At 38.8% G+C, this 13,456-nt stretch overlaps 1 protein-coding gene across 10 annotated transcripts in view; it reads right to left on the reverse strand.

The window, feature by feature from the left end:
* chd9 (chromodomain helicase DNA binding protein 9) overlaps positions 1 to 13,456 on the reverse strand; it is a 194,082-nt gene that overhangs the window by 44,505 nt on the left and 136,121 nt on the right. For all 10 annotated transcript variants that reach the window (XR_004414545.1, XM_033036335.1, XM_033036340.1 and 7 more), the window contains 6 exons: positions 12,211 to 12,454; positions 10,178 to 10,354; positions 8,559 to 8,702; positions 6,832 to 7,087; positions 5,034 to 5,244; positions 575 to 770 (listed from right to left, as the gene is read on the reverse strand). Coding sequence is in view for 9 of the 10 variants with exons in the window: in XM_033036335.1 (XP_032892226.1) it covers positions 575 to 770; positions 5,034 to 5,244; positions 6,832 to 7,087; positions 8,559 to 8,702; positions 10,178 to 10,354; positions 12,211 to 12,454 (1,228 nt within the window). In the remaining variant the exon portion in view is untranslated. The remainder of the gene's footprint in view (positions 1 to 574; positions 771 to 5,033; positions 5,245 to 6,831; positions 7,088 to 8,558; positions 8,703 to 10,177; positions 10,355 to 12,210; positions 12,455 to 13,456) is intronic.

Here is a 13,456-nt window from a genome sequence, read left to right on the forward strand (position 1 = left end):
AACAGGGAACTTGAAACAATGACCCACCAAGTTGGTACAATTGGTGACCAATACTCTCAATGATTAATGAGATATTTCTCTTTTAATTTTAGGATAGGAATTACATATTTTATTGCTACATTAATATAGGGCTCTCTTTCACGAAGTATCTGTAAAAACCGTAACATTTTAATTGAATAAAACTTGACATTTACTGAGAATATAACGTGCTGGAGTAACTCAGTGGGTCAGGCAGCATCTCTGGAGGACATGGAAAGGTGACATTTTGGGTCGAGACCCTTCTTTAGACAGAAGATGATGACATTTATTATCCAATTTGTATTCAGATATTTCTCCCCTTTCCCACCTTTACATTCCGGCCTGAATAATTGTTTCAATTCTTGGCATTTTAACTTTCTATTTTACATCAAATATAAACCTCTCAATACAAATTCTAATCTCCTATTGTAAAAACAAAGCACTATATCACTGCTCTGCTACTTGCAGATGTAACTTTGTCGGTAATTATTTCCCACTACTTACATCTGCTTTATACCAGAAAATCTGGACAATAATTAGGGTATTTTATATTTACCTGAAGGTCGTTCTGAGGATTCCAGTCCGAATCAAAAATGATACACGTGTCTGCAGCAGTAAGATTTATCCCTAAACCTCCAGCTCTCGTGCACAGTAAGAACACAAAGCGATCTGAATCCGGCTTGCTAAATCGGTCAATTGCTGCCTGTCGCAGGTTTCCTCGAACTCTCCCATCAATGCGCTCATATGGGTACCTGCAAATAAAATGTTACAGACAATTACGTCATTGCTGCATGAAGATACTTTCATATCCAAAACTTCACATTGCACTGTCCTTCTTTAATGGATAATTATTTAACACTTGGTTTACAGTTTTCAAATTTAGTTTCGTGTAGTTAAGAGAAAAATCATAGAAACAGGCCCTTCAATCTCCCCAGTCCACACCGACCATCGATCACCCTTTCACACTAGTCCTATGTTATCCCACTTTCGCATCCATTCCCTACACACCAGGGGTAATATACAGAGGCCAATTAGCCAACAAACCCACAAGTCTTTGTGATGTGGGAGGAAACCGGAGCACCCGAAGGAAACCAACGTGGTCACAGGGCAAATGTACAAACTCCGCACAGACAGCACCCGAGGTCAGGATTGAACCCGGGTTTCTGGCGCAGAGGCAGTGGCTACGCCACAATATTTAACATTGAATGCGCAATATTTTTATGAACAAATACAACCAAAGGCATTAAGGATTTGGAATGGAGAACTTTTAGATGTAGCCAGATATGCAAGGGAATACATTTAACTAAAAGGTCAGGCAGCTGTGATTAATGGCTTAACACTAAAATTGACCAAGCTTCATATCCCAGTAACCTGAAGAAGAAATCAGTGGCTTTTAAAGAGCTTTTCAAAAATGCTGGGAGTAGAAAGAAATGGTGAAAAGGCCATTCACGGACAGAATGGAGAGTAATAGGACCACAGTACAATTTGTAATAAGAAGGAACAGCAGATGCTGGTTTATACCAAAGATAGACACACAATGCTGGAGTAACTCAGCTGGTCAGGCAGCATCTCTGGATAGATTACTTTTCGGGTCGGAACCCTTCTTTGGACAGAGAGTGGAGATGGGGGTGCGGGGGTGGAAACTGGAGGTTGAAGAAAATGGCAGAACAAAACAGGACCGACAACAGATGACCAAGGAAGGGTGGAGCCCATAACGACCCATTGTTGGCAGGGGAAAGAGGTGATAATGAAGGGATACAAGGATGTGAACAGTGGAACTGGTAGGATGACTAGTGAGCTGGGGGGTGGGGTGGAGGGGTAAAGGGGTAAAGGGAGGGAATGCAGGGGTTACTTGAAATTAAAGAAATCAACGTTCATACCGTTGGGTTGTATGCTTCACAAGCAAAATATTAGGTGCTGTTCCCAGATATTAGAAACATGGTGCATTACATTAGTCTACACTGATAGAAGATATGAACGTAAATCCTATGAATTTGCTCGTGATAAAAATCCACTTTGCTAGAGTAGATTATGCAGTGTATATCTTTGAAGTGCTGGTAATTGTTTTTAAACGTGGAACCCCTTCCCCCTCCCCCATAACATCATATAAACAGCAACAGCAGTGGAGCCAAGGCAGACAGCATACACACAGTTCTATTTTAGAATGGTCCCCTTTATATTAACACAATGCACAGAGGCACAAGCTGAACACTACTCATCTGCCAGTTTAGCTTAACATTGAGAGGCCGGCTTTTATGAGCTTGAGTTGCATTATATTCACCCTGCCCCCATCTTCTTGGGGAATAAAAACTGGCTTCCAAATGAATATCTAAGCTGACAGTTAAAGGTCAGTAAATAATTGATTAGAATTCCAATTTACAAAAGGGAAACAAGTAAATTGGAAAGCGCGTTTCAAATGCAAGGAGAAATAAAAATGGTTTATTTCCTTTCAAAGTGTTTTCAGTTACTGCTTCCAAGATCTCAAAGTCTTGGTAATTGTGATTCTCTATTCTCTATTATGATTAATCATTTCATAATTACCACAAACAGAGCATCACTAAGCTGCAATTAATCATTTATCTCTGATTTAACAGCCCATCATAATTGTGCACAACCATCAGATCAGAATTTAATTTCCACCAACGGAACATTTCTCACAGCGTTAAGCACCAAAGCGAATCGATTACAAGCCCAGTCATCTCACGATTAGCGGGACAACAGTTCAATTCCAATTATCTTCCAAGAAAGAGGTGAAATTGTAATCATCTTAAGAGAAAAAGTGTCATGTTTAATCTACACGTATGTACGCATGCACAACCCGAGCATCACGTCCATTGTCAGAATTTGTCATGTTTGCTCCCAGCTCCGCAATCCCCCCCCCACCCCCTCACTCTCAGAAATGGTTCATACAACAGTACAGCACAGGAACAAGTCCTTCAGCCCACAATGTCTGTGCTGAACATGATGCCAAGACCATCTCTTATCCGCTTGTACATAATCCATATCCCTGCATACCCATGTGCTTATCCAAAAGTCACTTAAATGCCACTATCGTATCTGCCTCCATCAACACCCTGGGCAGCGTGTTCCAGAAACGCACCACCTTTAGTAAAATAAAACCTACCCCTCTCACCTTAAAGCTATGCCCTGCAGTATTTAATATTTCCATCCTGAGAAATTGGCTCCAACTGTCTGTCTACCCTGTCCATGCCTCTCATCAGTTTATATAAAACATACTCTATTATCTAAAGTTGAAATATATTTAATTACTGTACATGCATTAGGGCAGCACAGTGGCTCAGCTGATTGAACTGCTGCCTCACATTGCCAGAAACACAGGTTCGATCCTGACCACGGGTGCTGTCTGTGCGGCGTTTGCATGTTCAGCCTGTGACTGCATGGGTTTCCACCAGGTTCCTCCCACATCCCAAAGACGTGCGGGTTCGTAGGTTAATTAGCTTCTGTAAATTGCCTCGATTGTGTAGGGAGTGGATGTAAAAGTGTGGTAGCATTGAACTAGTATGAATGGGTAATCGATGGTCAGTGTGGACTCGGTGGGTACTAGTATATTTATAATTTTATGTTGCAAAGGAGTAAGAGAATACGCAGAAAAGAGGGCAGTAGAATGACGACAGATTTAAAAATTACTAACAGATATAGAAATTACTACCAGATAAAAGTCATGAGGGATGTCAAAACTATGCCATATTGAAAAGATTTTATTTTTTTAATTAGTGTTTTTTGACTTCGAAGTCCGTTGCATTTTTTTAAGCAACATTTTCTGGTCAGAGCAAAGATATTTTAATCCCACTATAATCAATCTGAAGAAGGGTCCCAACTCAAAATGTCACCTATCCATTTTCTTCAGAAATGCTGCCAGAGATATTCCAGCATTTTGTGTCTATCTAAAGATATTTTGTTGGACTTCAAGGTAACAGTGTAAAAGTCTCTGAAGAAGGGTTTCGGCCCGAAACGTTGCCTATCTCTTTCGCTCCATAGATGCTGCTGCACCCCCTGAGTTTCTCCAGCAATTTTGTCTACCTTAGTATAAAAGTCAGCAGGTTACTGTTCTAAGCTAATGAGCAGTGCATCAAAATATACCGAATTTTCACATATCATTCCCATTCTGTAATTTTTAACCAAAGTTGCTGTTCTGTCACTAAAACAAAGGAACTCCAAATTTTATAGAGTGCAGGAGAATTTCAGAAATAGGCCTGAGCTTTGCATCTGACAATGCTTTCTTCGCATCTCAGAAAGGTTACAGCACAGGTGAAGGGTATTTAGCTCTTCCAATTCATTACATTGATTACTGATGAGAGCTTACATATCATATTTCATATGGACATTGACTATTTTACTTGGCACAATAAGCTTCAATGATCCCCATGTCACATTGAAAACAGCTCCAAGTTACATGTTAATTTACATCCAAATGCACCAATGTTGACAATATTAAACTTCAGTAAAACTTCAGAAATTGGTGGTCTCCTTCAAAACTCATGATTAATTGCACCAATTCATTTCTGAATTCTGAGAATTTCCAAGTACAATAAATAAAATGTGTAATTAACAAAACAATGAGCTTCATTTATATCTAATCATTCCCATCTTTGGATTTGGTCCACCTAATTAATTAATTAATTAATTAATTGGTTTGCAAACAAAGATCCCGATGAGCTAAGTTCCCATGCAACTTTCAAGATGATAGATATAAATTAGATATAAATATATAGTGTTCAAGACAGTAAGAAGAAACATGACAACAGATGGCCAGAAATAATAATTACACTACACCAATTAACGCAATAACCTATCAGGTGAATGCTGGCAGAAATGCATGACCACATCTGTAACGAGTCACAGAATTAGTACATGGTGAAGCAAGACACTCAACACAAGATTTCCAAGTACATTAAGTTAGTTTAAAACTTTTTAAAAAAACATTGCACAACTTCAATTATGTAAATGTATGCAATTTCGTATTGTTTAAGAAATCAGTAGAGAAAAACTCGTACCTTTTATGAATAAGATAATCCTCAAGGATGTCTAAGCAGCGTACCATCTGCGAGAAGACAAGAACTTTGTGACCCCCTGCTTTCATCTTAGGAAGCAGCTTGTCAATTAGGACCAGTTTACCAGCTGACTGGATCATTGCTTGCAGGTGAAAATGTGAAACAGCTGGACTGTGTAGCTCTCTGAACTCTCCGAGAATCTTTTCTTCGGCACCTGGTATTGAAGGGAAAATTCATTACCTTGTTGGATAAATAGTCTACAAACAGGGAGTGTAAAACTTTCAATTAAACCAATATTAATTTATGGCTGATTTCGTCAGCCATGGGGGACTGTGGAAAGATATCTGAAGCCAAGTATTTAAGTAAAAGATTGTAATGTCAAACTTGATTTAAATTACATACTGTGACGTTTTAAGAAATAAAACACAACACAGAACGGGATAAGTGCAGTGTCATGAGAACTGAAAATTGAATCAAAGAATACGATTTTTAGCTTCAACAGGAACACAAGACCAGATCAAAAGAGATGGCAGGGGCATGAGGAGTCAGGCGGTTACCTCTGTACTGTAAAGTCCGTGGCTTTCTGAAACAAAGTCTAGCAAACTTTGAGTAGTGTTAGGAAAACCACAATTCTGAAAGCTGCATGTGTGTGCACCAAATTGAAGCATTGCTGGGTCCCCCCCTTCCCCCCCGCCTCCATTGCATGATTGCACAGAAATCTGGTTACCATGCTATTGACTTAGAGGCCTGCATAGAAGAGCTGGAATAATTAGTTCAATTACTACTGCAGCATCTGTTAATGAAATCAACTGTAATTCAAAAGTAAGCTTCAGTAATGGAGACCATGAAACTGTCAGGCTATCACAAAAATCCATCTGGTTTATTGATCTCCTTACTTGGGTCTGAACTATTCAAAGCTCCAGACTCTTAATAGCCTTCTTAAATGGCTCAGCAGGTTATTCAGGGCCACACAACTGCCTTCACCATGTGGACAGCAACGTCTCTCGAGTGATCCAAAGGATAATCAGTGAAAGACAATAAATATCTATCTTGTCGGTGAAGCGCACGTTCCATGATAAATTTAGGATTATTAAAACTTAATTGGGATACCTGAGCTATGACTCAGTTTCTTCTTTCCACCCAAGTCATCAGATTGTGGATGTAAAAGCTACCAGTTGATGTTTTGATTTGAGACTCAGCATTAGTACTAAGAGGGACGAGGAAAGATTGTCAGTGTACAGAAGTGTGAGGAGTTGATGGGATAGGGGCAAGTAGGCGATAGGTCGAGATGGCGAGTGGGGATTGGAAAGATGAACAAAGGGAGAAGAAAACTAAGTGAACAGATGAGTGTAAAAAGCCACAAAGCGCTGAAGTAACTCAGTGGGTCAGACAGCGTCTCTGGAATGTGCGTGCTGGGGAGGAGAGCATGAGAGACTTGGGTCACCTGAAGAACATTTAGCATTCAAGCCACATTTAACATTCAGGTTACCCAAGTGAAATGAGATGCAGTTCTTCCAATTTGTATTTGGCCAGACAGGATGGTATTGCAGGTAAAACAAATACATTGCAGGTGAAATTTAGCCCATTTTCTAAATGATTTAAAGATAAATCATTGTATGAAGCTTTTGCAATGACATCTCGACAGTAATTGATTGATTGCTTGCTGGCTGAGATTTAGGGATTCTATTGGAGTTTCTTAAAGGAAATTCTCACTGTTAAATTAACAGAGCAATAAAATCCAGCATTTTCAACTGTACAGCGACATTAGGGGATCGTTTCATAGAGGTAGTCAAATTCTTACCTTTTATAAGGTAGGGATGATTGCAGCACTTTCTGAGCTCCATCATTGTGTTTACAAGGTTTGGCACATTTGCCTGCCCAGCTCCTTTGGATAGGAAAGTAAAGTTCCTTTCTAGGATTGCACGATAATATTTCTTTTGAATGTTGGTTAGTTCCACTTCAATGATAGTCTCCTCTTTGGGGGCCAGCTTCTTTTCCACATCCTCCTTCAAACGCCGCAGCATCATGGGCTTTAATATTGCCTGAAGCTTTTGCACCTGGAAAGAAATCATGCATTTGGTCATATATTAAATGCATGGACAGGGATTGATACACACTACCATCTGGAAGGATGCAATGTGATCAAAGGTACTTGAAAAGCAAAAACAGGTTAAAGTACTACAGACCTAAATATGCTGAGACAGTAAATCAATTGACATGGGGGAAAAGGAGATCTTCTTAGTGTAACAGCTAACTCTAACAGAGGACAGCCTCCAGCGCTCTACATTAGGAAACTAGTTAAGTGACCTCTCTCCCTGATTAGAAACATAGAAAAATAGGTGCAGAAGTAGGCCATTCGGCCCTTCGAGCCTGCACCGCCATTCAATATGATCATGGCTGATCTTCCAACTCAGTATCCCATCCCTGCCTTCTCTCCATACCCCCCTGATCCCTTTAGCCACAAGGGCCACATCTAACTCCCTCTTAAATATAGCCAATGAACTGGCCTCACTAATTAATAAATACTTAAGAGATTTCTTCCTGTGTGACCTATTATTCATATTACTATCAATCCCTCTGCTTAATGTGGGACATTAAATTAATTTAGATTTTATATTACTTCACGTCATTCATGCTGACGTGTCGAGAGGTGGCCTTTGAAGTGTTTCCAGTCTGATAATGCTTACAGAGTGAGTCATACAGGAAGTTTATCTTATTATCTTCATAAACCAGACATGCACGTCAAATTCAGAGAGATTGTTTCAAAAAGCAGTTCTCTAACATCGCATGGAGGTTGGTAAAATTATTCAGCTAAGCAGAGATGTGCAAGTACAACAAGCAAATTGTCTGTTGTCCTTTATCACAAAGGGGTTTGCAGCACCAAAGTAATGTTGTATTAGTGAATTAGTACCTAGTTTTGAAGAGATCACATTTGGAGTACTGTATGTAGCTTGTCTCTCAATATCTGCGGAATGATATTCTGCCCTTGGAGTCAAGGCAGCTGGACGTACGAGAGTGATTCCTGGCATGAGAGTTGTGTTTTATATAGAACTGATAAGCTTAACATATCCTAAATGGAATAAAAGTTGATTTGTCTTTCCGCTGACTGGTTAGCACGCAACCAAAGCTTTTCACTGTACCTCAATACACGTGACCATGAACTAAAACTAACTAAAAACTAAAAGGGACGGACAGAGGAGCTGCAGAAAGGCTGTTTCATCTAGCTGGAGAATCTTGAATTAGGGAGCATATTTCTGATGCTCATTCATCATCCAGAAACATGGAGCAAAACGCAAAGTGCTGGAGGTTCTCATTCAGTAGGTTTGGCAGCATCTGGGGAGGGAACATTTCGGGTCGGGAAACCATTGTTCAGACATGCACCTGAAACGTGAGCTCCATTTCTACCGTGATTGATGTTGAGGATTTGCATAATTTAATTAAAAAGTCTTAAATCAACATTAGAAATATATACTGATAATTGATTTTCCATTTTCAATCAAATTTTATAAGTAAGCATCCTTCTTATACCTGCGCTTCACTCTTTAGATCTCCAAATTCCTGCATGAATGTATTTTCGGATGAGAATTGCTGAGGTTCCAGGAAGTGAAGCAAACTGAACAACTCCTCCACCGTGTTCTGTAATGGAGTTCCTGTAAGAAGCACCTTATGTTCCTGGAATAGAATATAAAAGTTTGTACTTATCATCAGGTTTCAGTCACGCAGGAGGAGAATCAAAATCCAGCATCCTCCACTCCTCATGAATTGCATTTGAGTTAGAAACTCATGAGCTACCTATGGAGGAGGAAGGATAAGAAGGACCCTCTCCAGAAATTAATGCTACTTTAGATCTTGAAACATTGATTTTATCAGTATGATTGTAACCAAAGTAATTCAGCTCTTTTGTTGAAGAAGTGGACTGACATTTCAGTTCCTCTCTTAACAAGATATTGCATATAAATTTAATGAACCAAATTATCCAAACTGATTCAGTCATCTGACAAAATGTTCAGAGACAGCACTAGTGATTTAATAAAATATATTGTGACAATCCTATTATGAATGTAAACTAATATCTGAAAAAATGGTATGGGTTAGGACCCAACTTTAGACTGATTCCAGCAGGAGAGGAGAAAGCTGGAAGTGGTGGGGGTGGGGCAAAGCCAAGCAAGTGATAGGTGGATACTGGAGAGAGGGGGCAGTTGGGCAGATAAAGGCTGGAGATAAAACAAAGCCAAAAGGCTGCGAGATAACAGAAGCATGAAATATGAAGCTAGAGGATGGATACAGATGGAAGAGGATGCGGGAGGAAGGGGAATGGGATAGTGGAAGAAATAGATGTGGATTCAGATGGGGTACAGGAAGGGGGAGGAACAATGCTAGTTACTAATAATAATAATAATAATAGTAATCTTTATTGTCATTGTACAAGACAACGACATTTTGTTGGAGCAGTCCTCCAGCTGCACAGGAATATGAGTATAAAAATACGTTTAAAAAAGAACTATTAAAAAATTAGACTATAAACATATAGGAGTATGGGCGGGTGTGTGAGAGAGAGGGGGGGGAATCAGTGTGGGAGGGGGATAGAGTTCAGTAGTGTCACAGCTCTATGGTAGAAGCTGTTTTTTAGTCTTGTCGTGCGGGCGCTCAGTGTCCTGTATCGTCTTCCTGAGGGCAGGAGGGTGAAGAGGCAGTGTCCAGGATGTGTGCTGTCTCTAATGATGCCCTTGACCCTCCGGATGCAGCGGGTCCGGTAGATGTCCTCCAGTCTGGGGAGCTGGGTGCCAGTGATCCTCTCAGCAGTCTTAATGACGCGTTGGAGAGCTTTCCTGTTCTCTGCGGTGCAGCCAGAGTACCATACTGTGATGCAGTATGTGAGAACTGACTCGATGGCTGACCTGCTACTAGATGATGAAAAAGTCTTAAAAATTCCACTGATCTAATTTATTTGGTAAATCCAATTGTTTGAACAACCAAGCTTGATAACTTACAGAAAGCAAAACAAAATAATCAGGGTAAAACATAAATTAAGTTGTCCACAGCCTGGTCCTTGGTCAAGTTTACTTTGGTTGGATTTCAGCTATATCATCAATTATCAGTAATGCTAAATAGTGTGCTACAATTTTCCATCAATTTTATTTACACACCAGATTCATGATTTTCAGTCCTTCCAGTAGTTTGCAGTTTTTATTTTTCAGTCGGTGAGCCTCATCAATGATCACACAACGCCAATCAATTACGTTCAGCTCCGGACACCCACCCAGGATCATCTCAAAAGTAGTTATCATGGCGGTAAATCTGTATGTTCCCCGAAGGATGCGACCCTGGGATTAAGAGCAACAATGAATTGTGAAGAGATCTACATCGTGTTATCACAATAGCACAGTTTTCCCATAAGAACTCAGCAAGCCTGTAATTGAATTAATCAGTGGTCTGAATGATCATTTTATTGATATCCCTTCGAGAATAAAGCTACAGTGAGCCCTCCAAAAGAAAAGGTGTGAAGTAAATAAAAAAATTAAGAAATCTTATTAATTAAGCAGTAAACGAAAACACAGACTAATCTAAAAGGATATGTCAAATGGATTTAACAATTTCAGGTAATTGCTCTATCAAATCTGTCCAGCTCTACCATAGATTATCAATCGTTGATACTAACTCATTTTCCTCTTGCCATTGACATGCTCGATCTGCTGGGCAGGTCCTATAGCTCTAAATTCCTTCATTAATCTATCAACCAGCTTCTGACTACAACATTCCAAGCCTCACCCTTTGAGAAACACACTTTGTTTGTCCTACCATTCCACATTCCTCCCATTGCCTCCGCAACATAAAGCTAACTTGTTTTCTCTATCTCTTTCGAATCAAGGTTCTACAACCTGTTACTGTAACTCGGTTTCTCATCCCCCATATGTCTTGCTGAGTGTTTCCAGCATTTTCTGTTTTATTTCTGATTTTCAGCTTTAAAACTTTCATATGAACCACAAGACACTGGTATTACATGCGATTACACCAGTTTCAATTCCCATGAAAAAACTATTCCATTTATCCAAATGTTCCATTTTTATTTACATATTTTCCAACAAATGTTCATTCAAAGTTTTGATGACGAAGATCTTTATTTCTCATACATTTGTGAATTTGGTGCTACAATAACTGACGAATAGCAGAAACTTTTCCACTTTTCTGTATATTGTATCAGGTAAAAATGTGGATAATTTTTTTATGAATTTTAATGAATCTGGAAGAAAGCATGAAATAAGCATAAAACAAAGTGCTAGAGTAACTCAGCTGCCAGGCAGCATCTGTGAAGATATTCCAATAACTGGGAACAAAATTATTTGTCTCTGTAGGGATTCCAGCAGTTTCTTGTGTCTCAAACTCTTAAAACAAAATTATTCAGTACATGAAAATGCTTGGAACAATGATCTGTACCTCATTGTTTTCAGCTTTAAAACCTGGGGTTGGGGACTGGACTTTGTGCCTTCCCCCACAGTGGTAACCATTGTGGGGGGATGATTTTTCTGTGTGTAGTTACTATGTTAGTCTGTGTCCAAGATGGCTGTCGGAAGAGAGAGTGGACGCTGGCGCGCTTTAGCTGCCGCTGCTCTCTCTTCACATTGTGTTTTTTGATTTTTTTTGATTTTGTGTCTTTGGAGCGATTTCTATCTTTAATTTGTATATTGATGATGTCCTTATTATTTATTTTTCTCCGACTATATGTTTTTTTCTCTTCTGTTAATCCTTATAAGGTGTCCTTGAGATTTGAAAGGCGCCCAAAAATAAAATTTATTATTATTATTATTATTACTTTCAATACAATAAAAGTAATAGTCTTGGTTGGACTGAATTACATTTTTTATATAATTGAGCCAAAACTTAACAGAGTAATTTGTCAGTAGGCTCAGCTCACAAAAGAAAATATTTGAAATATGAAATGTTAACTTTCAATTAGCCACCAAATATTGGAATAGATTAACAAACATTAAGAGTACATAATTAGATGTTTGCTTATCTGCATTTTTTTTTGCCAAATCCACATTCAAAATGGTTTCAAGAGTGAGGAATAATAAAAGAAAATTATCCAAGTCAAACAATATTTGGAAAGAGAGAAATACCTGACTGTCTAGTCAATTTTAACATCAACTGATTTTTTTTTTTTAAGATGAAAAATTTGTACCTCTGAGTCCCGGAAGTACATTTCATACTGTTGAATCATTTGTCTGCTGATCATACTGCCGTGATAAACAATGACGTTCAGGTCTGTCCATGTGCGAAATTCTCGTTCCCAGTTTGCAATTGTAGACAAAGGCGCAATGATGAGAAAAGGACCGCTCAGGCCAGTCAGACGCATCTCGTCGAGGAATGTAATAGATTGGATGGTTTTGCCTAAACCCATTTCATCCGCAAGAATGCAGTTTTGCCTGGAATCGAGAAATAGTTACGTTTATTCTATGTTCTTTCACACTATATATTCAATCTCAGGCTTTATATAAATTGAAATTGAGAGCAAAAATTATTTGTGCAATGATAGCTGGGTGAGATTTATTGCAAATAAGAATTTCCTTTGAACAATTACATATGGTATTAGTGTCTATTAAAAGGAATTGATATCGTCATAATCTTACATGTTTCACTACCAATAATCGTAGCAACTCAATAAATGTATTGGCATTTGAACTCTACGCCAGTCTGTACCTCAAAGGATGCAATATATTTTCACTGGCAATATTTGAAGTACCGCAATAACCACACCTGTGCTTTAATAAGATGTATTATATTTGGAAAAGTTTGCAAAATGGGGATCCTTTTCTGATTTGGAAAATATTTGAAATGGGCAGGAAGAATGTCTGAAAAACTTTCCAGAATAAGCACAAACAAGAAAGAACAGATACAGTTCAATACGAGTCTACAGACTGGATTTTATTGTTCCAGTGATTGTGACTTTTGCTATTACGTTGAAACCAACAGCACTTTAGACTTTTTGTCAATGCACATTTTAACAAGGTAAACATGTTTAACATGGAACACACCGTCAAATAAATTGAATATAGATATTTGTACGCATTAACTGATAAACAACATTTTCAAACAGCTTGCAGTATCTACTATTAAATAAAAGGTACACAAAATTGCTGGAGGAACTCAGCGGGTGCAGCAGCATCTATGGAGCGAAGGAAATATTTTCACCTAATCTCGGTACACTTGACAATAATAAACCTATACCAATAAATGTCCCACTATTGCATCTCATCATCTTACTCACAGTATGCGTCGTTAGGATTTCCTTCGCTCCATAGATGCTGCTGCACCCGCTGAGTTCCTCCAGCAATTTTGTGTACCTTCGATATTCCAGCATCTGCAGTTCCCTTTTGAATACTATTAAATAAAATTGCCCTACACTTTTAAATCTTGATTCCAATTGG

The sequence above is a fragment of the Amblyraja radiata genome, chromosome 17 (genome assembly GCF_010909765.2).
Source record: "Amblyraja radiata isolate CabotCenter1 chromosome 17, sAmbRad1.1.pri, whole genome shotgun sequence".
Lineage (NCBI taxonomy): Eukaryota > Metazoa > Chordata > Chondrichthyes > Rajiformes > Rajidae > Amblyraja > Amblyraja radiata.